This window comes from Aedes aegypti, chromosome 1, assembly GCF_002204515.2.
Source record: "Aedes aegypti strain LVP_AGWG chromosome 1, AaegL5.0 Primary Assembly, whole genome shotgun sequence".
NCBI lineage: Eukaryota > Metazoa > Arthropoda > Insecta > Diptera > Culicidae > Aedes > Aedes aegypti.
Genome location: NC_035107.1, coordinates 156,391,520 through 156,418,641, shown reverse-complemented (window position 1 = coordinate 156,418,641; position 27,122 = coordinate 156,391,520). Strand labels below are relative to the sequence as shown.

The 27,122-nt window shown below is 40.3% G+C and overlaps 1 protein-coding gene across 1 annotated transcript in view; it reads right to left on the bottom strand.

The window, feature by feature from the left end:
- Positions 1 to 26,420, bottom strand: part of LOC5571583 (E3 ubiquitin-protein ligase UBR1) — an 84,083-nt gene extending 57,663 nt beyond the window's left edge. The window contains exons 1-2 of the mRNA XM_021851835.1: positions 26,279 to 26,420; positions 25,842 to 26,168 (exon numbers count right to left, since the gene is read on the bottom strand). Of these exons, the coding sequence (XP_021707527.1) occupies positions 25,842 to 26,004 (163 nt within the window). The 5' untranslated portion in view covers positions 26,005 to 26,168; positions 26,279 to 26,420. The remainder of the gene's footprint in view (positions 1 to 25,841; positions 26,169 to 26,278) is intronic.
- Between the last annotated feature and the right edge of the window lie 702 nt (positions 26,421 to 27,122).

Sequence of the window (27,122 nt, the reverse complement as noted above, 5' to 3'; positions counted from 1 at the left end):
CTTGGATGAAATTTAAAAAAACCAATGACGAATAAAAGTTGGGTTATGTTTCTGATAATTTGGAAATTGAATAAGCAAATTCTGATTTGCTGTCGCCTATATGATATAAAATTTGTCAAGATTCTAAAAAAAAACATTTTTCCTACAATTTCAGCACAATTGAAGTTGTCTGACAAATTTATTCAAATAAACTAACTTCATTCAGATAAATTTCGCTGTCTTTTTTGCTATTGATTTCTATAGAATGTTTTATATCGTCAGCATAAATGTTTAATCACATATGATATATCATTAACAATCAATATAAATAACAATGGACCTAAATGTGAACTTTGTGAAACTCCTGATGTAACATGAACAGGTTTAGACAGTTTTCCTTCAAATCTTACTAGGGAAAGTGTACCAGTTATGGCCATATGTGGAATTTTGACAACTTTCACATTTTAAATCTTTTGAATGTTTTAGCATCAAGATATATCTTAAATCTTAACTTCTACAACACACAAAATTTTTCAAAATTTAAAGACATTAAAGTTATTACGTATGGCGAAATAGGGAACCACTATGTCCATAGCTGGTACACCTACCCTATTTGTTGGCGATCTGTTAAATACGATTCAATCCAGTTAAGGATGAGACTCCTGCAATTCCCATTTTATTTAACTTGAGAATCAACATAGGAATATCTAATCTGTCAAATGCCTTACTAAAGTCGATGTAAAGTGATTCGACGTGGTTACTTCTATCCATTGCATTTAAAGTGTAATTTACAAATTCCAAAAGATTCGTTGTAGTAGAACGACCTTTATAGAAACCATGTTGTGCATTCGTTATTCTATGTTTTATTTGGCTAAATATAATTGATTCAAATAGTTTTGGAATGGATGAAACAATAGCAATTCCACGATAATTTCGAATATCAGAATTTTTACCAGATTTGTAAATGGGTATGAGAAATAACCTTTTCCATTCTTTTGGAAATCTGCCCTTTTCAAGTGACATGTTGAACAGCCAAAATAATGGTGCTGTAAATTCATTGGCTAAGTTTTTCAGTAAAACAGGTGGGATTCTGTCAGACCCTGATCATTTGGTGGAATCTAAATTCTTCAATCCTGTTCAAGTGTCCTGTACCTGTATTTGACTAACGCCGACATCGGTTGTAAAATCAGGAAAACTGGAAAAGTGTTCAAAATCACGGTCTTATTCTTCTTCTTCTTGGCATTAACGTCCTCATTGGGACAGAGCCTGCTTCTCAGCTTAGTGTTATGACCACTTCCACAGTTATTAACTGAGAGCTTTCTATGCCAAAGTGGCCATTTTCGCATTCGTGTATCGTGTGGCAGGTACGATGATACTCTCTATGCCCAGGGAAGTCAAGGGAATTTCCATTACGAAAAGATCCTGGACCGACCGGGAATCGAACCCAGACACCTTCAGCATGGCGTTGCTTTGTAGCTGCAGACTCTAACCACTCGGCTAAGGAAGGTTTCACGGTTATTATCCGATAACTTTGTATAAGTCTCTTGGAAAAAAAAAACAGCAAAAATATTGCCAATGTCATCTTGATTATCTGCTGCTTTATTATCCAATGACATTTTAGATGGAAATTTGTTAGACTTCATCTTAGTTTTAGCATAAGTGAAGAAACTCCTAGGGCAAGATTTTAAGTCATTTTTAATTTTTGTGGTGTACTCTTCAAGTGCAGTGGATATAACTTGATTAAATTGGTTGACAATATACAAATACCGTAAGGACGCCATTCACCGCTCATTTAACAATATTTCAACATGTTAAAAACTGTCAAAACTGTTCTTGCGCTAGACGCAAGATAAAACATTTGTTTTTGTAGGAAAAATGTTGAAAAGTGAAAAATGTATAATGGAACCGAATATGGTACATGTTTAGGGCGCCATTCACCGCTAATCATAAGTATGAGGTCCTATATACAGCACTAATTTGAATTAATTAATTTTCATTAGCTTGTTGTTTTCTTTGTACTATAGTACGACAACATATTAAACCGTGGCAGCTAAGAAGTATTTTTCGAATTGCCATAATAAAATCTTTATTAAACTCATATTTACCGCCTTAAACAGCCTAAAATGTTTTTTTATAAATAATATATAAACTGAAATCAGATGAATTTCATTCAAATACAATCCATTTTGGTATACTAATACATGCTGACAACTTTTATTGCAAAAATTTGTTGATTTTTTAAAATACCGTGTACTCACCAAACTTTGCGCAGTTAAGAAATTATTATCTTATTTTTGCTTTAAATAAGGCTAAAATACTTATTTTTTTATTCAAACTTCTGCCAACGATAGGCTTTTAACCCTTCAGTAGAACACATGATTTAAAAAAAATAAAAATAATTCATAAAATATTTGAAAAAAAAGGGGATGCAATACTTTGTGCCTAACATTGCGCACAAAATCTTAATTGTTCCTAACTTTGCGCATGATGTGCCTAACTTTGCGCATGCCTTAAATTGCTTGTTTGCTCTGAATAATTTTACTTTTTTACTGGTTTTGTATTAAATAAAAAAGGTACAACTAATATGAGTTTCGTCAAGATTTTTTCAGTGAATTTCAATTTAATTTGTTCAACCACCCCAAACATAGAGTGGCCACAAATAGTGATGTTGCGGCGTGCAACTGGGACTTTGCTCGGGTGAGCGGGGACGGCAAGATCGGTTGATCATCCGCCAACCTGTTGCCGGGAGCAACAGGGCACAGGACCGATAGCTCGACTGGGGGGGGCACTTAACAACTCTAGCCTTGGAAAAGGCTGTTTGGTTTCCACTGGTGGAGGGAAAGGCGGTATGGTTCACTTTAACTTAACTACTGTATTTCTATCGAGGTTAATAATATAATGGTTGGAAAGAAACTGAATGGAATCTTGCGCATGCAAGTTTCTTAAATAGGCTGTAGGTAAACAACAACTTTGCATGCGCAGCGGTGTGGGGACGATGGTGGAAATTTCCACTGCATGCTATGTATTACTGAGCGAACGATGCTCGGGCGGGTGTCTTCACGCAATACATAGCTGGGATGGATGGTTGGTCGGCTTGACTGCGTACAGGTATATATTCGATCATGTCGCTCGGAAGGATGGAAAGGGGAAGCAAAACTAACGACGTGGTGCGTGTGTGTGAGTTATTTGGGGTGGTTGTTAGTTTGGTATTGGAGGCCGATATACTCGCGGCGGCTCGAGATTAGTAGGGACAGGGGTGTGAGGGACACACATACAAACGGAAACTTCGCGTTGGCGCGAACATACTCCCCGGCCAAAAGAGGTAAAGGGATGGGTTCAATGGAGGACTTGGTATGACTACAAAATTCACGGTGATGGGGAACTCAGGGACTCGACTCATAAGAACTGTCAGGGTGGAAAGATAACATTTCAAAGGCTTCCATTTCTTAAAAACTTATAGACTCTGGCCGAAAAGGGAAAGGGATGGTGAATTCAAGACTGGCTTATTACGACAAACATGCTCGGAAAGGGGGAACTCAGCAAGTCAACTCTAGGATTGGTAGGATGGAAACATTAACTTACTACGGCTTAACAGATAATCTCAAAGGGATGGAAGGAACTACGGACTGATTTGCGGAGGGAACTGCTTGACTCACAGGATATCAAGAATCTAATTTCAGGAAACAGTAAGGTATATCAGCGACACACTTTAGGCAGCAACTCTTTGCACACTTCTGAAATAGTTCAATCTTGGTGGGTGGGGAAATAATCGAGGGAAAAGAGAATTCTTCTTCAGGCACTGCAAGGAATTTTCAATCTCTTACACAAAGGGCACATTGGTGGGCAGTTTATGGTAGACTGCCATACTAACTCAAATGTTGGGGATTTACACGGATGTATCAATACTTGTGGACTGTATTTGGATAACTGGATACTATTAGGCATTGTGGACACATAAGCTTCAATAAGGATTGGCGATCTATTTTGACTCGGTGAAAGAGCTTAACAAACACTGGATAGGAATCGTGGCAAACTAAGGAGGACACAACTTTCAGATGGAAATTCAAGGTTGGATAAAAGGTTGGTTACGACGCTATCTAACTGTCACGAAATGGAACATTGGTAACTTGAGGGAATCGGCTACACTCTCTTAGTGGGCACGGTATCATACATCATACAACTTGGTAGGGAAGGATTTCAACGATCAAAAACTCAATGGGAGGAAAATTCATATGGACTAACATCTTGATCAAAGTAGAGGGAATCACGGATCACATAATGTCATATCAAACTTGGAATTTTGGAATTAATTGGCAAACACTTCACAGGGTCATATTCTACTAGATACGACATTACTCAAGTAGGCAATGGAAATCAACTCAACAAGGGAAAAGGAAGGATTATCATTTCATGTAGGGCTCTTCAATGGTGGACTGTATTATGGGATTCAATCGGTGGAAAACTCATATGGATTCAAATCTTACTCGGAGAGATGGAAATTGGCGATAAGGAAAACTCATTGACGACAGGAAGGACGGAAAACTCATCAAGAACAATATCGGTTTTGAGTGGGACTATTCAATGGTGGACTGGGGAAACCACTTTGAGCCAGGATAGGGATTAGGCACACACCACAAATCGAAAGCTTGCTTACCACTTGATGAACATCTTCGGGTGGATGCGTACGGGACACGCACTCCGGGATGGCTTTGCTGGCTCGACGTCGCATGGGGGCTTCATCTGGTGGTTTCTCCGACAGGGACATGGTATGGGGTTGCTTGGAACCACCAGTCGGGTTGACTGGCGGCATCATCTTCTCGGTCAATCTCTGGTTCGGGGCTTCGCTCAATACCGGACGTTTTCCGGTGGGCATCGGGGTTGGCTCTTTCGCCGGATGGATTCCGGCTATCGTCGGGATTGACCTCGCTATCGGTGGAATCGTGGTTGGACACCGCAACCACTTGGATACCGGATGGCTTCTGGTTGACACTGGACACGGGTGCTTCGCTGGACACATCTCGCTCATCTGTGGCTTAACCATCGGAGGGATGCCGGCTGGCATCAGAACCGGCTTGAAACTCGCAGGTATTTCGATGGACGGCAGGGCTTGCTTGGATACCGGAAGGATACCGGTCGGCAGCAGGAACATCAGCACTGGATTCATTTCGATTGGCAACCGAAACGACTTGGGAACCGGAGGAGGAATACCGGTCACATCTGGAGGCTTGGGGACCGGAGGAGGAATACCGGTCACATCCGGAGGCTTGGGAACCGGAGGAGGAATACCGGTCACATCCGGAGGAGGAATACCGGTCACAACTGGAGGCTTCTCTGGTGCCGGATGGGATTCGACACTAGGCGGGAATCGTTTCAGAACCGAACGTGGTCCGGCCGCAGAAGATGGCTGCTCACGAATCGGATGGATTCTGGCCACATACTGGAACTTCTTAGCCACCAAATGGAACACGCTTGCGGCTGGAAATCTCTGGGACACCGGCTGGTATCCCATCACACTGGACGGCTGCTTCATTACCGGAGGAAATCCGGCCACATCTGGGAACACACGTTGGAAAGGCTTCTCTATCGAATTGGATCCGGTCAAGCTGGAAGAATACTTCAATGCCGGAATGGATCCGGCCACACACGGGAATCGCTGGGGCGTTCGACGGAATCCGGTCAAACGGGATAGCTGCTTCGAAGCTTGACGGAATCTTGCCACACGCTGCAAAGGCTTAACTACCGAATCAGATTCGGTCAAGTTGGAGGAATGCTTCAATGCCGAAATGGATCCGGCCACACACGGGAATCGCTGCGGCGTTGGATGGAATCCGACCAACCGGGATGGAATCGCTGGACGGAATCTGGTCCTACAAGGGAATCGTATCGCGACCAGACACAATCCGATCGCCCTCGGGAACTCGTTGGGATTTGAGCGGTATCCAGCCACACAATGGAACCGCTGGAGCACCGGACGGGAACCGGTTGCGCACTGGAACGACTGGGAACTTGCTGCTGGATTCTGGAATATCTTGGGCACGTCAGTTGGCATCGATGCCAACCTGGGCGGTGGATGGAAACTGGGTGGCATTAGGAATGATTTCGGTAACGCACCACATCCGGTAGCTCTCTGGAACGGCGTCGACTTCGGATGAATTCCAACCAGGTTGATTGGAACTGGAATCGGGTTCGTCGCTTCACAGGATGGAATGTTGCTTAGGCTGTCGACAAATTGGGTTGACTTATTGCCGACATGGAAATCCTCTGGGGTCGTCTTTGCTGGATTAGAAGGATGCTTTCTCAGCTTGCACGGAGGGTTGGACGTGTCTTCGTAGGCAACGGTTGTCACCTCTTCAGACCACGTTGGCACTTTTCCACGGTGGGTGGAATCTTCTTCTCGATGGGCGGGTTGCTCATTTTTGGTTGGCACACTCTCTTCACGGGGGTACTTCTGAAGTGTTGGCACATCAGAAGGCGGGACAATCGGCGTGGGTACCGACTTGCCCTGGATGACCTCGGCGAGATCACCCTCGGAACGGACCAGGGCTGATCCACACACAGGTTTCGGCTTCTTGGCAAAAGCTTCAGCGCTAGCCACTCTCTCTTCACAGGGGAACTTCTGAAGTGTTGGAACATCAGAAGGCGGTACAATCGGCGTGGGTGCCGACTTGCATTGGATGACCTCGGCGAGATCACCCTCGGAACGGACCAGGGCTGGTCCACACTCAGGATTCAATTTCGCGGAACCTTCAGCGCTTGGTGGCTGCACGGACAGAATTGGCTTGATGGCACTCGAACTCACCTTCACTTCGTTGGCTTGGACTGGGTACAGTTGCTTCTCTGGGGAATGCTTTCTCAGTGGCGACGTGTTTTTCTCCTCCATCACGTCTGGAATCGGAACGGATTGTTCCGTCGTTGGGCTCGGGGATCGACTACGTACGAGCGGGGTGCGCCAGCGTGGCACAGTGGTCGCAGGGAAATAGCTGGATGGGGACGCTCGGCTGTGCTGATACCTGTTATCGGTGGTCGGAAAGGAAAGCAACAAGGTTTCCACCAATACGCAGGCATCGAAATGGATTTCCTCGAAGCGCTCGCAATCTGCATCCAACTCTGCAAACCTTTCGGCTGGGAATGCAGACAGCAACTCGCCATACACTCTCTGGTACTTCTTGTAATAGCACTGCAGTTCGTTGTCGTATTGTTTCACTCGTGCCAAACTGGGTCGAATTGCATCATCTCTCGCATTTAGTTTCTCCTGGAGCTGCTTCACTCTTGCCTCAACAAGGCTACGTTCGGCAAATAGTCTTTCCACTTCTGCCATTTCAGAGCAGGAACACACTTCACACGCGCGCGTCTTACTTTCGGGGAATTGGAATAATTCGGACTTTTTCACTGGCACTGATCTTCACTACTTCGCTTGGAGAATTTCGTTTCCTCTCCGCCAATGGAAACCAGGAATATTCTTTCTTTTCTCCTGGGTCGAGCTACCGGGGCAGGAACTACAGCAATCCTCTCGGTAGGAATGCTGATTGCTATCGGCGATAGCAATTGGGAGGGATTGTCTCAATCGGCTGATTGACGACACACACACGGCTGCGGTTGCAGCTTCCACGGAACTGGATCCTCTATCCGGTTCGATTGGACCAAATGTTGCGGCGTGCAACTGGGACTTTGCTCGGGTGAGCGGGGACGGCAAGATCGGTTGATCATCCGCCAACCTGTTGCCGGGAGCAACAGGGCACAGGACCGATAGCTCGACTGGGGGGGGCACTTAACAACTCTAGCCTTGGAAAAGGCTGTTTGGTTTCCACTGGTGGAGGGAAAGGCGGTATGGTTCACTTTAACTTAACTACTGTATTTCTATCGAGGTTAATAATATAATGGTTGGAAAGAAACTGAATGGAATCTTGCGCATGCAAGTTTCTTAAATAGGCTGTAGGTAAACAACAACTTTGCATGCGCAGCGGTGTGGGGACGATGGTGGAAATTTCCACTGCATGCTATGTATTACTGAGCGAACGATGCTCGGGCGGGTGTCTTCACGCAATACATAGCTGGGATGGATGGTTGGTCGGCTTGACTGCGTACAGGTATATATTCGATCATGTCGCTCGGAAGGATGGAAAGGGGAAGCAAAACTAACGACGTGGTGCGTGTGTGTGAGTTATTTGGGGTGGTTGTTAGTTTGGTATTGGGAGGCCGATATACTCGCGGCGGCTCGAGATTAGTAGGGACAGGGGTGTGAGGGACACACATACAAACGGAAACTTCGCGTTGGCGCGAACAAGTGATTTACTCTGTTCTTAATTTTTATTATAAATTCACAAGATTACAATCTGAGAAATATAGTTTGCAGTCGTAGCTTATGCTTATTTGTTTTCGTACGTTGCTTTATATAATTTATTCTTTTGTTTTTTTTTTTAATTCTTAAACTTTTTTTAATTTATTGTTGTTTCTGTTTCTTATTTTTCTTATTTTGTTCCATCTCTTTGAGTAACTATCAAAATTCGATGCTCGTATACACTGCTGATGGTCATGAACGATTCGAAATCACACAATTTGGAAGCTTTTTTAAAGAAAATCTTCTTTGTTGTGCATGTTGTCAGCTGGAAGTGGAGGATTTTCTGATGAACTTGACGAGTTTTTAGCAGTGATGTGCTATTTTCCAATAATATTTCAAGCTGTAGGTTACATAGGGGCTGCCTTAATGGATGGACCCTTACTTTCCACTGAAGCTTCATCGAATCCATGGAAAGCATCAATTAGTTCGGGAGATGTATCGTTGATCTCTCGCGATTAATTATTTTTTATTGATTTGCCGCCATACGTACTGGATATTTGGATAATAGAACGGGCTTTTTTGCTAGACAACTGGAACTTGAATCATTGTCCATCAACTGGGAAGCCAACCTTTGCGCTATCAATTATCCAAGTTTACAATAAAAGTCTCCTCCTGCGTCAATACAGTGGGTTTTCCGAAATTTTCCAATGCACACCTTTTTTTTCTGTTCGGAACATAAACCACTGCGACCAATATTTGATCTATTGTAGTATATCCCGTGTCCTTTGTTTAGTGCATGTCGTATTACTTTGTCACTATCGAGAAGTGATAAAGTATTCGTTTTTTTTACAGTTGCCATTCTTAACTTGATTTCAGGAAAGGATTCTAATTGAAAGGTTCCGCTTTATATACCCTTCGAAGAGTGTGATTAGACTGGCCCTTAAACAAAAAAGTTGTAAAATTCAACGGGGCACCCCCTAGATATGTGCCTTGGGGTAAGAAAAAAGCTCTCTCAAAATTTCAACTCATTTGGTTGCTCCCCCAGCTGGCGCATTCAATTCAAAGTTTGTATGGAATATTCGTCTCAAATACAGTCGACTCTCCATAACTCGATATTCAAGGGACCATCGACTTATAGAATTATCGAGTTATAGAATGTACCGAAACAAAAAATCACAAAATCGAAGGAACAAATTTCTGTTTTTCTAATACGTAAATGTTCACCTCTGTAAGAAAGTAATATCTCGATTACTTTTTCAAATCGACGTAAGTAACTTCCATACGGGTTTGAGAAAATTAATTCAGAAGAATCACAACCTGTCTTCTAAAACTGTTTTTAAAATGAATCACCTTTTTGACATTTTTTCGCCGTGTACATAGCTTAAATTTTGCATACAATAAGCTCGCATTCAAAAACTAGGGAGTTCCTGTTATTTCCCACAGAAATTTTATTACAAAATGATAAGCCGATTTATTCAGTTACTTTCGACGTTTTTCTACCAGTGTAAAATCAACTCAAGTAGTGTTTTGTTTCGATTCGTGGTTAAGTCACTTTATCTCTCCATACAGCGGAGCGGCGAAAGTAGTGGTTAGGTAGCGAAAGTTGTAAATCTTACTTTCGTCGTTTTGTAAATCCGGAAAGTAAACGTTCTAAAAGTGAAAAATCGAGTTGGTTTAGAGCAAAATGTGTAGAATTTCGTCTGCGAAACACGTAGAATCGATAAAGCAAGTTTATATACTTTTTTGACTTGAGTCTGTTTGAATAAGTTTTCAAGATATTATTTTGTTGATTGTACTCTACAAACTATTATTTGAAAACTATTTTCGAAATGCTCGAAAAAATCACATTATTTTAGCTGACAATATTTTTTTTATTTTCATATTTTTCAACTTGTATTATAACTTGCAAGTATTTTTTTCATCTCTAAACAAGAATTAGACCACGTTTTCCCAAATAAAAAGAATTTAAAATAGATATCGACTTATGGAGAGAAATTTCCCTCTCACGTGACATCGACTAGTGGAGATATCGAGTTATAGAAATATCGACTTATGGAGAGCACGATGTATGGAAATTTGAAGGGACCGAAAAATCCATCGACTTATAGAGTATATCGAGTTATAGAACATCGAGTTGTGGAGAGTCGACTGTATATTGAAAATTGACCCTGTGTCACTGTTTCGTCTCGTACACTAGTTAATCGTGTTCAATTGGGCCCAGAATGGCAAATTCACTAGTTGATACGCTAATGAACATAGTTGCCGAAGGTTGTATCTGGATTTAAGCTCATTTTCATTAAGCTTCCAGTTGTTGAAAGTTAGACTTAGATCAGCACTCCCGTACAATCACATATGTGCATGCACCTTGTGCCGCAGCTCGCCCAACGTCATAGGTGGCTATGATGCGCATGGTGGCTACCACCCAGCAAAGTTGAAGGAATACTAAGCAATATTGCAAATCTACTTCAGATAGTTAAAACTAGCGATGGGCGATTTTGAATCGATGTTCGGAAAATCGATTTTTTTGTTCCGATTAATCGATTTTTTGAATCGATGTTAGGAGCACTCAAAATCGAGTGAATCGATTTTCTTCATTCGATGTTTTGTCTCGATTCAAAATGATGTAATTAATTAGAATTGTTTAATGAGTTGACATAGTTTTGAATCAGCCTTGAAGTGTTCAACGTATAACTTTTAATTTCAAATGTTTTTCAATCGGAGGAATTATACAATAATATGCTTTTTCAGTTGGTCTTATTTTGAAAACTTGTTTTTGTAATTTTTTTATCAGTTTGACATTTGAATCGATTCAAAAACATCGATTCCAATGATTCGATTTATTCGGTGAATCGATTCAACATATTGAATTTGAATCGATTCAGTAACATCGATGTTCTGGTCAAATTTGCCCAACGCTAGTTAAAACACCAACATTATCAATTTTAATCATCATACAACCTTCTACAATATTGTTTGCTATAGTATCAAGTAATGTTTTTAACATTCTGGGTTCAATTGAACGCGATCAACAATTTTCCTGACTCAAACAGGAGATGATGTGCTGTTTCCTATATGTTGGAGCTGAAAATCCCATATTGACTTCAATTCAATTGCGCCAGCTCATGGAACGACCAAATGAACTGAAACTTTCAGGAAGTCTTCCTCTAACTTTAAAGAATAATCCTGGCGGGTGCCCCGTGGAATTATACAACTTTATTTTTCTCCCATACTAAGGTGGGCCAGTCTAGGGTGATGGGTACACTCTCCGCAGGCGCGCCCCTTTATCAGTCAAAATCGTATCCCTTGATAAAGTCAAGAAATGACACCGATATTGGCCATGCATCAGAATCCAAGTCCGTACTTCTTCAAACTAGAGAACTAAATAAATTAAAGATTAGAAAACAAATAGTTGATTTCGACTCATTTTTTCCTTATCTCAAGGTCATTCTCGGCTACTGGAAAACCGAGACTTGTCACTTTCAACAAGGTTTAAAATGTAACAAGGACTAAATGTGTTCCTTTGATTACCATGGCATCCTGTCCTCTTCGTTTGAAGCAGTCAGGACTAGGATTCATTGGTCTTTATCCATAACGCACCACGAAAAGGTGATCTACTCGCATTATGGGTCAATGCACACCTTACCTTCAGCATCATACAAAAGGTACTTTCAAGAATATTACATGTAGCCGCTGCTGTATAGATGGAGTGATCATTCCTGGTAAGATCGACAGTTTTTGTCATTTGCAAGGACGTACATGTACCGTAAGGACGCCATTCACCGCTCATTTAACAGCATTTCAACACATTAAATTCTGTCAAAAATCGGGTTTTCGATAGTTTTCGCAACTTTTTGCGCTAGACGCAAGATAAAACATTTGTTTTTGTAGGAAAGAAGTTGAAATCTGAACAACGTATTATGGAACCGAATAACATGTACAGTATCGGACACATAAAATGCACCAAAGCCGTTTTCCCATACAAAACGTTCAACTTCATAGAGCTATATCTCCACCGTTTCTCTACCGATTTTTCTCATTTTTCCTGTGACGAACTTCAAATTACCTCAATTGTTGATAACTATTGATAAAGTTATGTGAAAATTACTCGTTTAAAAGTTACAGATAGGTTGAATTTTGACATAAAAAAAGCACCAAGACGAAAAGTAATGTATCAGACAAACTATGCGTCGTAACGCTTCAGTGTCTTCAGCGCATTTGGTTCTTATCACGCAATGTACAAATGCGCTGAAGACACCAAGATGCTACGACGCGTAATTTTCCTTCTACATCACTTTGTGTCTTGGTGCATTTTTATGTCAATATTCAACCTATCTGTAACTTTTAAACCAAAAATTTTCACACAACTTTATCAATAGTTATCAACAATTGAGGTAATTTGTAGTTCGTCACAGGAAAAATGAGAAAAATCGGTAGAGAAATGGTGGAGATATAGCTCTCTGAAGTTGAGCGTTTTGTATGGGAAAACGGCTTTGGTGCATTTTATATGTCCGATACTGTATGCCAATAATACATGTGTAGGGCGCCATTCACCGCTCATCCTAAGTATGAGGCTCTATATACACAACTAGTTGGAATTAATCTACTTTCATTAGCCGGTAGTTATCTTTGTACTATAGTACAACAACATATTAGAGCGTGGCAGCTAAGAAGCATTTTTCGATCTGCCATAATAAAATTATTGTTCAACTCATGTATACCGCCTTAAACAGCCTAAAATTATTTTTTTATAAATAGTATATAAAATTAAATCATATGAATTTCATTCTGATACAATCCATTCTGGTATACTAATACATGTTGATGACTTTTATTGCGAAAATTCGTTCAGATTTTTCAAAATAATTCAATGAGCGGTGAATGGCGTCCTTACGGTATTTACGGTATTTACGGTATTTACGTGCCATTCCGAATTGCTAGAAGTGCGCAAAAATTAAGACCCTCATGTAAAAAATGGGTCCTAACATTGCGCATCGCTTTTATCACATAAAAATTCGACATATTGTATAGAAAACTAATGAAATTACTAGAATATTACCTTTTTTTGCAAATACACCGCAATTATACTTCTCACAACATAGTTTTGTTCACAAAAATGTTTGACAGAGCCACTCCTTAGCGCTTGTGTTAAGACGGTGTAAAAGTTGACATTTATACGTGTGACGATAAGGTTTTTTGTTTATTTACTTTATTTACTAACATTAACGAGGGTTTCTGAGTAAACAAATGTATGTCAAATACTTATTTCACATAAACGAACATGTTGCTGCAACTGAATTGTTAAAACAATCAAAAATTAATTATCATTTTTTCATGCTTCTTAAAAATGCGCAAAGTTTGGAGCTGCGCAAAGTTAGGTGCGTACACGGTAATTCAATAAGCGGTGAATGGAGCATGAGCGGTGAATGGCGTCCTTATGGTAATTTTCTAAACTTTCTTGGGTTTTTCGTTGTCTGTAAATTTCATGAGCCTTTTGCTTACTATTTTTCAAATTTTTTATTTGCTTCAGACAGGATTTTTTGAACCACTCCTATGACGTCTCCGCAAGAGTGGAACTTCCATCTGAATAATTTCCGACAAAATTGAATAAGAACCCGTAACTGCATACTCTAAATATTCCTGATTTTTCAAAACGGATTGCCAATCTATTCTTTTCAATTTCTGTTTGATTCCGTTATAATTGGCGTTTTTATAATCAAAGAAATTCTCAAAGTCATAGTAGTCAGAATTATGATGATTATGAACAAAAATTCAGTATTCGATAGCTGTATTAAACGCTTCATTTGTCCATAGTGGAGAAAGAGATTCGTTCACACAGATATCTTCCATTATGTTTGAGAATAGGAAGTCCAAATAACAGTAATTTTTTCAGTAGCGATAGGGGTAGTACTGGCGGGGCCTTCCTTAGCCGAGTGGTTAGAGTCCGCGGCTACAAAGCACAGCCATGCTGAAGGTGTTTGGGTTCGATTCCCGGTCGGTCCAGGATCTTTTCGTAATGGAAATTTCCTTGACTTACCTGGGCATAAAGTATAATCGTTCCTGCCACACGATATACGAATGCGAAAATGGCAACTTTGGCAAAGTAAACTCTCAGTTAATAACTGTGGAAGTGCTCACAAGAACACACCCTTAGCTGAGAAGCAGGCTAAGTCCCAATGAGGACGTAATGCCAAGATGAAGAAGAAGGGGTAGTACTGGCACTCTTAATCTGCCCTAAGCTCATTCCCAGCATTTGCTTTTATAAGCCTCTATTGCGTTCATCACACAGACATTCCTAAGCAATGTTGCTCAAATGGTCACTGTGTACCCTAGCAGCAATCAACCCTTGCCGTAGTTTTGCAGTCTAGTAGTTCAGACTACTATCAAACTATGATAAGGCCTGAAATGCTACTAGAGTGGTTAAAGTGAAGAACGAAATTGTTTTATTAAAAGGTCCTCATTCCCCATTTCATTTCATCACTCACTATCGTCACTTTTATTCTCGACACTATCACGTGTATCACCGATTATCACTCATCAACTTTCGTAATACACTTCAGATATGCTTTCCATTATATCACTTATCACATCACACCATTTTCATATAAATTCATTGTTATTACCATTTACCATCTGTTAGCATTACTAAGTAATTAAAATGTATCATTATTTTTGTTGCTGTAGAGTCATTACTATTCAAACTAAGATTTGGCACTATGATCAAGAAAGTTACAGTAAAAAAAAAAAAACTTCGATCCATTCTTCTGCACTCGCTGTCATTATTAACACTTTTATCATGCATGTTTGAAGAACTAGGCAATAAAGTGTATATTCAGAGAAATGATTGCACAATGTAATATGGCCATTATTAAATTAGTAGAGTTCACATCATTATTATTATATTTTTAACAAAACTAACAGAATCACTTCCAATTTCATTTTCAAATTTTCATCACCATATATTTTATTATAAAATCACTATTAGCACCCTCACAATCACTTAATTTAATAACGACGAGTGTAACGCATAGTTCCACCAAACACCCATTCTTATGTTGCACTATAAAACGATTGATCACACGTTGGCTTTGAAACTTAACCACCATTACTGATTAGTACAAAGGATGCTACAGCTCGTGTAAACGAACTGAAACATCAACAACCAGCACTGGTTTATAAGCAACTACTGAGCACTGGCGGTCCCTCCGTTCGAAGAGAACCTGATAATATGCTGAAACAAATTAACAGATCCTCCGCCTGAAAGCAGCCGTTTCATGATAAATCATGAACCGTTGGAGGTGTGCCAAAGTATTGGAAAGGTGATATGTTTCACAGACGAGTATTATTATTGTACACCTTCTACTTTGGCACCGTCAAACCCTGTGATCATGGCCAGGGCGGAAGTCCAAATAACAGTATAAACCCATATGTTTACGAAGATTCTATAACATTCCCCAGAAAACCATTCCCCCGAAAACCGTTCCCCAGAATTCCATTCCCCAGAATCTCATTCCCCAGAATGTACCATTCCCCAGAAACCCAATCCCCAGAATATACCATTGCCAAGAAAATTATATACCTACTTCATAGTTTTAAAATAATCCATTTGAAAATATTTATCCATACAAAGTTGTTTACAAGCAAGTTAGCATTGGTATTAATTATGAACACTTTACGAATATTTCAAATTTCATTTGCAAATGAACTATCACAGTAGTTTCACTTTTATTGGCACTTGTGAAGACTGATAGATCAGTCTAGGAGGAAACACAATATCCAATAATTATTTAAAAGAACATGTAACTCATCACTATTCTGCATTAAATAGAGCTACTGCTACACCCTTCTTTTGGTATAGTAGTTTCAAAATGTATACATGCGAAATGTTCAATTTTTATAGAATATAGTAATGTATCCAGCTTTTCATCAATTTTTGAGAAGGTGCATCACAGCTTACCTCTTGGGACTACCCCGAATAGAATAAAGACGTTCATAATTTCATATTATACGTCTCCGATTTAATACATTATAATATATAAATTAGGCAAAATACATAGGTACCATTCTGCACATTAAAATGATTTGCTCTTTTTTACGTCAAATCTAAATAAAAATGTATAAACGACTTTTTTAATTTTGCACAACACAGTGATGCACCCTTCTTTCAGTCTTATCATATTGACGATGTAGACAAAATGTTACGTAGGGAGACATTTATGGCAAGAAGTCATTTGGCACGATTGATTGAATGATCATGGGCCATTTGGCCAATGACCATGTGTCATAACATGAAGAACATTCTTTTTGAAAAGAATGAGCATATGTATGGTTGGATGCCTAATGATCATTATGTCAAATGGCCACTCAGTGTTTCATATAGTTATGCTAAATGCTTATGCTATATAGGCTCTCCATCGATATATTTAGCTTATATCATCATTAAGGCTCAACGTTCCATCATTCAATCATCAGCAATCATCAAAAATCAAAAACCAGTTTTTCGTTAAAATTGAAAGAAATCCTCATAAAAATCTATCATCGCATTATAGATACCAAGTGCAATGTAATGATAGATTTTCTTGAACATGTTCAATGTTGAGCAAAAATAAACAACGGGTTTTGAAAAATTTTAAATGATTATTTTCCTCTTAAGGGGGGTTCATCACTATATAGGCAGAAATAAACACGTTTGTACATATTATGGGAATTTACTGAAAGAAGGGTGTATCATTATTATATCCAAAATAATCATGAATATCTACCAACGTATTTCTTTTGTCACATCAGACCTTAGCCTGTCACATCAGGGGATTTTTTTTAATACCGTACGGGTTTGGGCCGAAGGGTCTCAGATTTTCATGAAACTTTTTCCACAGGCAGGGCTCATGGATATATGAATAAAAAAAAGAGGAAAATTCAGGGTCGCCTATTTTTCCGGAAAACTCAGGTGGAAATTTTTTGTTTTCCCTTGACACTACTTACTTTGAAAAATAATAACTCAAGAACGAAGCATCGTAGAAACAAAGTTTTTATGTGAAAATTTAAGCAAATTTTCCCAAATATCAAAAAAAAAAAATGAACTGGAAAAAGTTTTCCACAAAATTTTCCACCGTTGGGAAAATTCGTAAAGAAAAGCCGGAAAAACTATGCCCGAACTCGTGGAAAATTTTCAAAAAAATATTTTCGAGAAGGTAATTTTATAAGCTTTAATCACTGAAATTTTTGGAATGCACTTTTTTTTTCGTTTTTGAGTTATGGCCAATTTTGTGAAAAATGTCCAGATGTGCCATATAAGACTTTTCTTTGAAAAATCATAACTCAAGAACGAAACATTGTAGAAACAAAGTTTTTATATGAAAATTTAAGCAAATTTTCTCAGGAATCCTAAAAAAATGAACTGGAAAAAGTTTTCCACAAAATTTTCCACCGTTGGGGAAATTCATAAAGAAAAGCTGGAAAATCTATGCCCGAACTCGCGGAAATTTTTTAATAAAATATTTTTAAGAAAGAAACTTTATAAACTTCAATTCTGGTAACTTTTAGGATGTACTTTTTTTAGTTCCTGATCTATGGTTAATTTTGTAAAAAATGCAAAGATTTGCCATACATGCCTTTTCGTTTAAAAATCATGACTCAAGACTCATCATGACTTGTCGAACCGGATTCAAATTATCTCAAAAATATGAAATTTTTGAAATGGAATCAGTTTCCCAGGACATTTTTCACTGTTTATGAAAACAAATAATGAAAACCCGATTAGCTATTCCAGTTTTCAAACAAAGTATATTTGAAAAGAGCGATCAATAAGATCCAATCCTACAATATTTTTCAATACGCTCATTTTTCGTTCCTAAAACATGATCAAATATTGCTAGGATGAGCTGTTTGAACCATATATTTACAAATTTATAAGTTCATAAACAAAATTTCTTAAGAACGATACTACATAGAAACAAAGTTTTCTTCAATCAGAATGTAGGCAATTTTTTCCTGTTAGGTAACTACAAAATTGACAGTTAAATAAATGGATAGACAATATGACAAATAGGTATTTACCAATTCAAGTTTAAAGCGTTGAAATGACTTGAGAATCATAAGTTTACCAAAAACTTACAAAGAGCAGTGAGAAAGTGCAAGTGTTGTCTATCAGCTGTATATTCCTCGTTATTATTTTTTGTAAAGTGAAAAAAGTTTTCTCGAAGCTGTTGAAATGGACAAAGTTCAATATTACGAATACAATTCTTTATGCTGTAACCCCTTCGGACTGGACGGCCACAAATCAGTATGGACAAATCTACGATCGATCAGCCAAGGCCTCATCAGTAAGCTTCATTCGAATGGAGTTCGGTGGATTACGGAAAAGATGAAAATTTGCGTGAAGTGCTCCATTACCGGTGACCAGAAGGCTCTCGTAACGGATCTTCCAGAAGCAATGGCGTTTGAGGAACAAGTTTCACCACTCTCTTCGTTGGCGTCGCCAAAGGAAACTCCTTCCTCGGGTGGTTCTATAAATAATGTACAAAAAATACAAGAGCTTGCTAAATTCTTGGAAATTTCTTTTCAAGTAAAATCTTCACGTTTGGATGCTTCTAGTAGTAACTATCGCAATGCTTCTATGGACGAAATGTTCAATCAAATTTTGAGTAAAATAAAGACTTGGTTTCCGCCTAATATTGTCGATGTTACGGAGGATTTTAATTCCGTTTTATTAAATTTGAGCTCAGCTGTTACAAAAGCTATTGGAGGGGTAAATTAGCAGAGAGAACAGTAAAACACGTCTTTACAGATCGAGGCAAAACACTTGAATGAGCTTTATTCATTTCCTTCTTTCCATTCACTTTTGAGCTTCATTCAGTCAGCTCCTTTTACACTCAATTGGCGCGCGATGCTGAATGACGCAGGGCTGCCATCACTCCTCCTCATCGCGCAGAGATCGCAATCCAATCCTCTCGCGTATGTCCTCCAATTTTACCCTGTTCAGCGGTTTCGTAAAAATGTCCGCCAACATATCCGCCGATGGGCAATAAGTTACATTTACGTTGTCGTTTTCAGCCAAATCCTTCACGAAGTGGTATTTGGTATCCACGTGCTTCGAACGCTTCAGTCCTGCATTCTGCTCCAACATCTTGATGCAACTTTGGTTGTCTTCGAAGATCTGTACTGGTTCCTGTACAGGCTCCCCGAAGTCCTTCAATAGTTTTTTCAGCCAAAGCAGCTCCCGACAACTTTCAGCTAACGAAATGTACTCCGCTTCCGTCGATGAAAGTGCCACACACGATTGCTTTCTGGCACACCATGAAATCGGGCCACCACCCAGTTGAAACAGATAGCCCGAATTCGATTTTCGGTCCTTCACATTTCCGGCCCAGTCTGCGTCTGCGTATCCTCGAAGTTCTTGTCTGTTTACAGCCAATTCCAACTTCAAATCACTCGTAGACTTCAGGTAGCGCAGAACCCGTTTTGCTTCCGTCCAATCCGCATTCGTTGGCTTGCTTACCTGCCTTCCAAGAATGGATGTACTAATAGCGATGTCTGGCCGGGTATTTACTGATAGATACAGCAAACCACCGACGAGGCTTTGGAACTTCTCATTGTTCGGTAGACTCTCCAGCTCCTCCTTTTGCTGTAGGTATCCGACGTCCATAGGAATCCGTGATCCCTTAGCATCCGCAAGTCCGAACTGTGCAACCAACTTGTCGATATAAGCCTTTTGGTCCAAGCAGTAGGCGTTGTTCTTCCGCGTCACTCTTATTCCCAAAAAATGTTTCACTTCACCAAGTGTTGTAATCTGGAACTCGCTAGCTAAAGCCTTCACAACTCCTTCGTAGTCTTCATCACGTGATGTAGCGATTAGCATATCATCCACATACACCAGGATATACACTGTGCCACCGCTCGTCTTCCGCACATATAAGCACGGGTCAGCATCCGCCTGCCGGAATCCCAGTCGCTTCATAACATCATTCAGCTTTTGGTTCCAAACCCTGGCTGATTGCTTCAAACCATATAGGCTCTTACGCAAACGACACACCTGTCCTTTTTCAACTCGTAGTCCGGGTGGTACCCGCATATAAATGGTCTCCTTGAGATCGCCATTCAAATATGCAGTTTTCACGTCAACGTGCCTGACCTGCATCTCATCTCGTCCAGCGATGGTCAGCAGTGTACGAAGCGTCACTTGCTTCGCGACTGGGGCGAATACCTCGTCGTAGTCCAGGCCATATCGTTGCGTGAAACCTTGCGCTACTAATCTCGCTTTATATCGTACTAGTTTACCTTGCTCATCCTGCTTCTTCTTATAGATCCAGCGGCATCCGATGGTCTTGCTTCCTGGCGGCAACGACGTCAAGTCCCAGGCCTTGCAATCCCGCAATGACTTCAGCTCGTCGTTCATGGCGGCCTTCCAATGGCCATTCTCAGGATCACTCACTGCCTCTTGGTAGCTTCGGGGTTCACATTGCTGACTCCGAGCCAGTTTACCATCCGCCACGTAACGTTCAGGTGGAATACCTTTCGTTGACCTTCCAGACCGACGAGGTGTAACGGCGAATTGCTCCTCCTGCAAATGCCTCTGGATCGAAACTAGTTCGTCGTCCTGTCGAGAGACAACACTGCCATTGGCATCTTCATATAAACTCCGATCTGCTGGATTTTCAAAACCAAGATCGAAATTGTCGCAAGATTCTTCTTCAAACCCACGGAATTCTTCCTCATCGTCACTATCTGCGTCCGGCTCATCTTCGGAATCTTCATCGGACTCGTCCGACTCTTCATGCTCCATGTTGCTGGACGGTTTCACCGGAGGCACCACGAAAATTTCGTCATCGACTGCATCCGGAATCTCTCGATCACTTGACGGCAATAAACGAGCATCACGACTGAAAACGATTTCGTTTGTCTTCAAGTCGATGAAACGCCACGCTTTATGCTGCTGGGAGTACCCAACAAACGTCAATTTTGTCGCCTTCGATTGCAGCTTCGTCCGCTTTTCCTTCGGGATGTGCACATAAGCTTCCGAACCAAAAATCTGGATCATGCTCATGTCCGGCTTCGTACCGTGCCAAATCTCGTAGGGCGTTTGCTGCACCGGTTTCGTTGGCAACATATTCTGTAGATGGTTGGCCGTGTTAACCGCCTCGGCCCAGTAACGATAATGCAACCCAGAATCGATGATCATACACCGTGCCATCTCTACCAGCGAACGATTTTTGCGCTCCGCAACTCCGTTCTGCTGTGGCGTGTATGCTGTCGTAAACTGCTGCTGAATTCCTTCCTGCTTGAGAAACTTGACCAACTCTGCGCTGCGGTACTCTCCTCCTTGATCCGATCTGATGATCTTCGGGGGTCTACCAAACTGCGTTTTCATCAAACGTACGAAATCTCGGATAACGTCCACGGTATCCGACTTCTTCCTAAGAATGTATAGAGTGGTGAAGCGGCTGTAGTCGTCGATCAGCGAAAGAAAATACCGACGGCCTCCAGGTGTGGCCGTTTTCATCGGCCCACACAAGTCACTGTGGATCAAATCCAACACCGCTTTCGACTTACGCCTCACTTTCTTAGGAAATGGTCGCCTTGCCATCTTTCCCTCCAAACAGGGTTCACAAGAATAACGAACAGAGCAGTTACGTACCTTGATGCCTGTTGCCAAAGCTTTCCGCTCCAGATCCAGGATAGCTTGAGTATCACGATGTCCCAGCTTCCTGTGCCACTCGTGTATGCAGTTCTTCGTATGACACTGATCCGAAACTGCACTAGCACGTTCAACCATTTGAAGATGGAACAGACCCTTGCTTGACGGCGCAATAGCAGCAATCTTATCACCGTTCGCAATCCTACATCCGTTCTTGTCGAAAATTACGCTCGCTCCCTTCTGAACGAGCCTGCCAACGGACACGAGATTCATGTCGAGATCAGGAACGAAAAGCACTTCACTCAACAAAATTCGCGTTTCTGCGCCACCACCTCCGATGCAAAAAATCTGGCACAATCCGACGCCTTTCACCGCTGCATGTTTACCGTCGGCAACCGTAACCGATTTCGGAGTGTCTTTCCGCGGTTCATTGAACGACACGAAAAACTTCCGATTTGCGCACATATGCGAACTCGCACCGGAATCGACGATCCAGTCTTTCGCCGCGCACTCACTGGCAACAAACACACTATTTCTCGGTTTTACGTTCACATCGGAATTGACGACACAACCATTCGTCACGCACTCTCTGGCAAGAAAAGTAAACTCTTCCGTTCGCGACGTCGCAAGCTTCGCCTTCACGAGCTTTTTCGACACTTTTCTCACTTCGCTGTGCCTGCTCACTGCTGAGCTACTGTCACCTTCTTCTTTCTTCTGCCTCAGCCACAAGCTGCAGTTTGCTTTCTTATGACCGGGCTTCTCGCAGAAAAAACACACCGAGTTTTTCTTCTTGTCTTCCGCTTTGAGAACAACCGAATCCACTACCGCCGGATCACGACGCTTGTGCACTTCGTTTATGATCTTCCCTTTCACAAGATGCATCGTTAGCTCATCATCGGCTCGGTTCTCTAGCGTCGTCGTCAAGGCATCGAACGAACCAGGCAAACTTCGAAACACTAAAACCACCTGGAGATCTTCGTCTAGTTTTGTTCCAGCATTAGCCAGCTTCTCGAACAAATCCTCAAACTCCATCAGGTGTTCTTCGATGTTGTCCCCGTCGTGGTACTCCATGTCGCAGATTCGCTTGAGCAAATGCACTTTGGTCGTAAGCGTCTTCTTCTGGTGCTGCTTTTCCAAATTGTCCCACACTGCTTTCGCGGAATTCGTATTCCGGATATGCCCGTGTTGACTTTTTGTCAGCAATAAACCGATCGTCGCGCGCGCTCTCTGGTCTCCCTCGTCCCAGGCAGCCAGTTCCGCGACGTTCGAACCCGAAGCAGCCACTTCCGGCTTCACTCCCGGCGAGACATACTTCCAAAGTCCTTCTCTCACTAACAAAAACTCGACTTCCAATTTCCACGAATCGTAATTATCGTTCGTTAACTTCGCGATACCAATTTTCTCCATTTTTGTTGAATTTAACACTTCCGGAAAAATTCCAACAAACGCGCCACGACTTGTCTGAACGTGTTCACTTTGCACAAAAACAAAATGGCTACTTCACAGGCCCATAACCTATTGGAGGGGTAAATTAGCAGAGAGAACAGTAAAACACGTCTTTACAGATCGAGGCAAAACACTTGAATGAGCTTTATTCATTTCCTTCTTTCCATTCACTTTTGAGCTTCATTCAGTCAGCTCCTTTTACACTCAATTGGCGCGCGATGCTGAATGACGCAGGGCTGCCATCAAAAGCCAAACCTGACAAGCAAATTGAACTTCTAAAATTACTTCCTAGGAATTGGTCATATGCCAAAGTTAAAGCTCATTTTGACGTGTCTCAATACGTTATGACTGAATCAAAAAAATACAATTTAGGGATTCAACCACTTTCAAAAGTAGGACGACCCTCGCATGGATCAGATGTCCAAGACATAGTTTCAAATTTTTACCTAAGGGATGATATCAGTCGGCCATTTCCTGGCTTGAAAGATACCATATCTATTAAGTTACCCAATGGAGTGCGCCAAAATGTTCAAAAACGCCTTTTGCTTGACCCTTTGGATACTTTATATAAACAATATTTGGAAACCTGTAAGAATGAACAGGAATCTGTCTCATTCACATCGTTCTGGAAACTTAAACCAAAACAATTTATACAAAGGATTCATCGGCCATGAATGTTTGTGTTTGCATGATACATGAGAATATGAAATTCATGGTTGATGCATTGAAAAAAACTAATTGCTTCGAAGTTCATAATGCAGAAAAAAAACTTAACACCTTTTTGACTAGTCAAATGATATGTCCAGATAGTACAGATGATTGTTACTTGAGGTCCTGTGAGGATTTTAAATTCAAGAAATTAGATTTTGTTGCCAATCGCTTAGATGAAAACAACGTTGAAGAAGTTGAGTATTGTTTTTGGATTATTTCTGCTCGTTGTGAAATTATCAACAAAGAGGAAAATGTAAATGATTTTATAGAAAACTTGAAAAATCTCACAGAGAAGTTTCTTGTGCATCAATTCAAAGTAGATAAACAAAATAAATTTTTAAGAGCTAAAAAGGAATCACTAGTTGAAAACAAAGAAATAATGTGCCAGATGGATTTCGCGGAAATTTATTCGTGCGTGATACAAGATTCCATTCAAAGCCATTACTTTGTACGACCTCAAGTAACAATACATCCATTTTGTGGAAAACTTTTTCCAGTTCATATTTTTTTTTTTTTGATTTCTGAGAAAATTTGCTTAAATTTTCATATAAAAACTTTGTTTCTACAATGTTTCGTTCTTGAGTTATGATTTTTCAAAGAAAAGTCTTATATGGCACATCTGGACATTTTTCACAAAATTGACCATAACTCAAAAACGAAAAAAAAAGTGCATTCCAAAAATTTCTCGAAAATATTTTTTTGAAAATTTTCCACGAGTTCGGGCATAGTTTTTCCGGCTTTTCTTTACGAATTTTCCCAACGGTGGAAAATTTCGTGGAAAACTTCTTCCAGTTCATTTTTTTTTGATTTTTGAGAAAATTTGCTTAAATTTTCATATGAAAACTTTGTTTCTACGATGCTTCGTTCTTGAGTTATGATTTTTCAAAGTAAGTAGTGTCAAGGGAAAACAAAAAATTTCCCCCTGAGTTTTCCGGAAAAATTGGCGACCCTGAATTTTTCTCAATTTTTTTTATTCATATATCCATGAGCCCTGCCTGTGGAAAAAGTTTCATGAAAATCTGAGACCCTTCGGCCCAATTTGTACGATAATAAAAAAAATCCCCATCAGTGACTGACGCAAAGGGAAAATAAATAAAAATGGATATGCATATAGCTTTCTGGGGAATGAAATTCTGGGGAATGTTACATTCTAGGGAATGTTACATTCTGGGGAATGTTACATTCTGGGGAATGTTACATTTTGGGGAATGAGATGCTGGAGAATGGTTCATTCTGGGGAATGTTATAGAATCTCTACGAATTGTATACGAAACTGCGACCTATTAGGTGAGTGCCTGTTAAATACATGTGTCTTCAAACAAAATTTATCAAGTAGTGCATCAGTTTTGACGTCCTTTGAAGGCTGGCACCCTTGGCGGGCGCCAATCTGGCCAACCGCAGTAGTAGACACCCTGCGCTTAGTTTACGATCTCGCCTTAAAAGCCTGCTGTTACTAAACAAATGAAATAATTTACACGTTATTTAACGATGTTACGATGAAGGGAAGATCCTCCTCTATATTCAAATGGTGAATGTTTTTATCTTGATCCATTAATTTGCTTAAAGACAACGAGCTAAACACTCGGTTATCAATGGCTCTTAGGGCGAGGTCATAAGTTATGTGAGTAATGTTTGTTCTTCTTTCAGATCCCAACCAAATAGATTACATCGTGAACTAGTAGCTTAATGATTAGAACCGAAGCAAAACAAAATAAAGTCAAACGGAGCAATATTTTGAACATATAGGTAATTAGCTAGAATGCATTATTTTGCTCTGTTTGGCCACACAAAACTTACCTAACTCAGAATTGGACTTCTGCTCGATATGAATGAATTGAGCTGCGCTGCTCTGCAAAAAGGTTACAAAATCCAATTGGCTGAGGCTATTTGCTTCCACTTTGGCTCTCCATTTTTTCAGCGGATTGTCTGAAGCAGGTTCCACTTCCTGAATCTCAAACATTGTTGTTCTTGTTCCGAATTGCTGTGAAATTCGATGATATTCAGCGAACGAAAGAAAAAATAACCGTGGTAGAAACCCGTATTAATAGTGAGTGACTATTACAAATTTAGCTCTTGTTTGCCGTCGCAATTTTTCTCTTGCTTCGTGTCTCCAAGGTTAAAGCCCTAACAAAGAAGAAATCGAAATTTCATTATTGTTCAATCTTTTCGGGATAGAAAATAGTGCTTTTGCTCGGAAAACCTTCCAAATACATTACAATACAAATTAAACGTACCTACAAAAGTAAACTCTAAGTATTTTGCCAACTAAATAAAATTTTCCACGATCTCTTTTCGTACACTTCGTGAAAATTATTTTTCTTCTGAGCTGAACCAAGACGTACACGCATAACTTAAACTGTTCAAAAATAAAATACGTCAAAGAAATTTCAAAATAAGCTTACCTCTTACTTTTAACCCACTGCATACACACTAAAAAAATGCATTCGACTTAATTTTGGGTTGTTTGAGACGTTTTTGAACAGCTGATCGCTTATTTCATGAATGAAATTTTGACAGTAGGGGGTCTTGCACAAATTACGTCACGCTTCAAGGGGAGGTCGAGCCATGCTTGACAAGTCTTACAAAATTTTCGGAGGACTCATACAAAAAGTGTGATTAAGGGGGGGGGGGGGTCGAAAAAGTTAAATTTTAGCGTGACATAATTTGTGTACCATCCCTAGGCGGTGTCGTAACGTATAAAAGTAACAGCAATATCATCAGTGTTGTCGTTTCGTAAAATGGACTATAGGTTGAGCCCTGAGACGAGATTCGTGAAGACGGTCTTATTTTTCTGTGGTTGTTTAGTTTTTTCTTCTTCCACTCTGGGTTTACATCAACCTGCTCCCTGGTTCCAAACCTGGGCCATCGTGAAGCACAATCACGTAAAACAAAAGAGGAAATCAGTCCAATAAAGTCAATGTCAAATCGACTGATCCCTACCAGAAAGTAGAGGATAAATAATTTGCTGCCTGAATGCATTCTGATGCAGATGATAAAACTCATCAAAGTGGACACCCTCCTTTTTCGATACATCTAGACGTTTTTTGTTCAATTAATTCCACAAAGTGAGAATAGCTA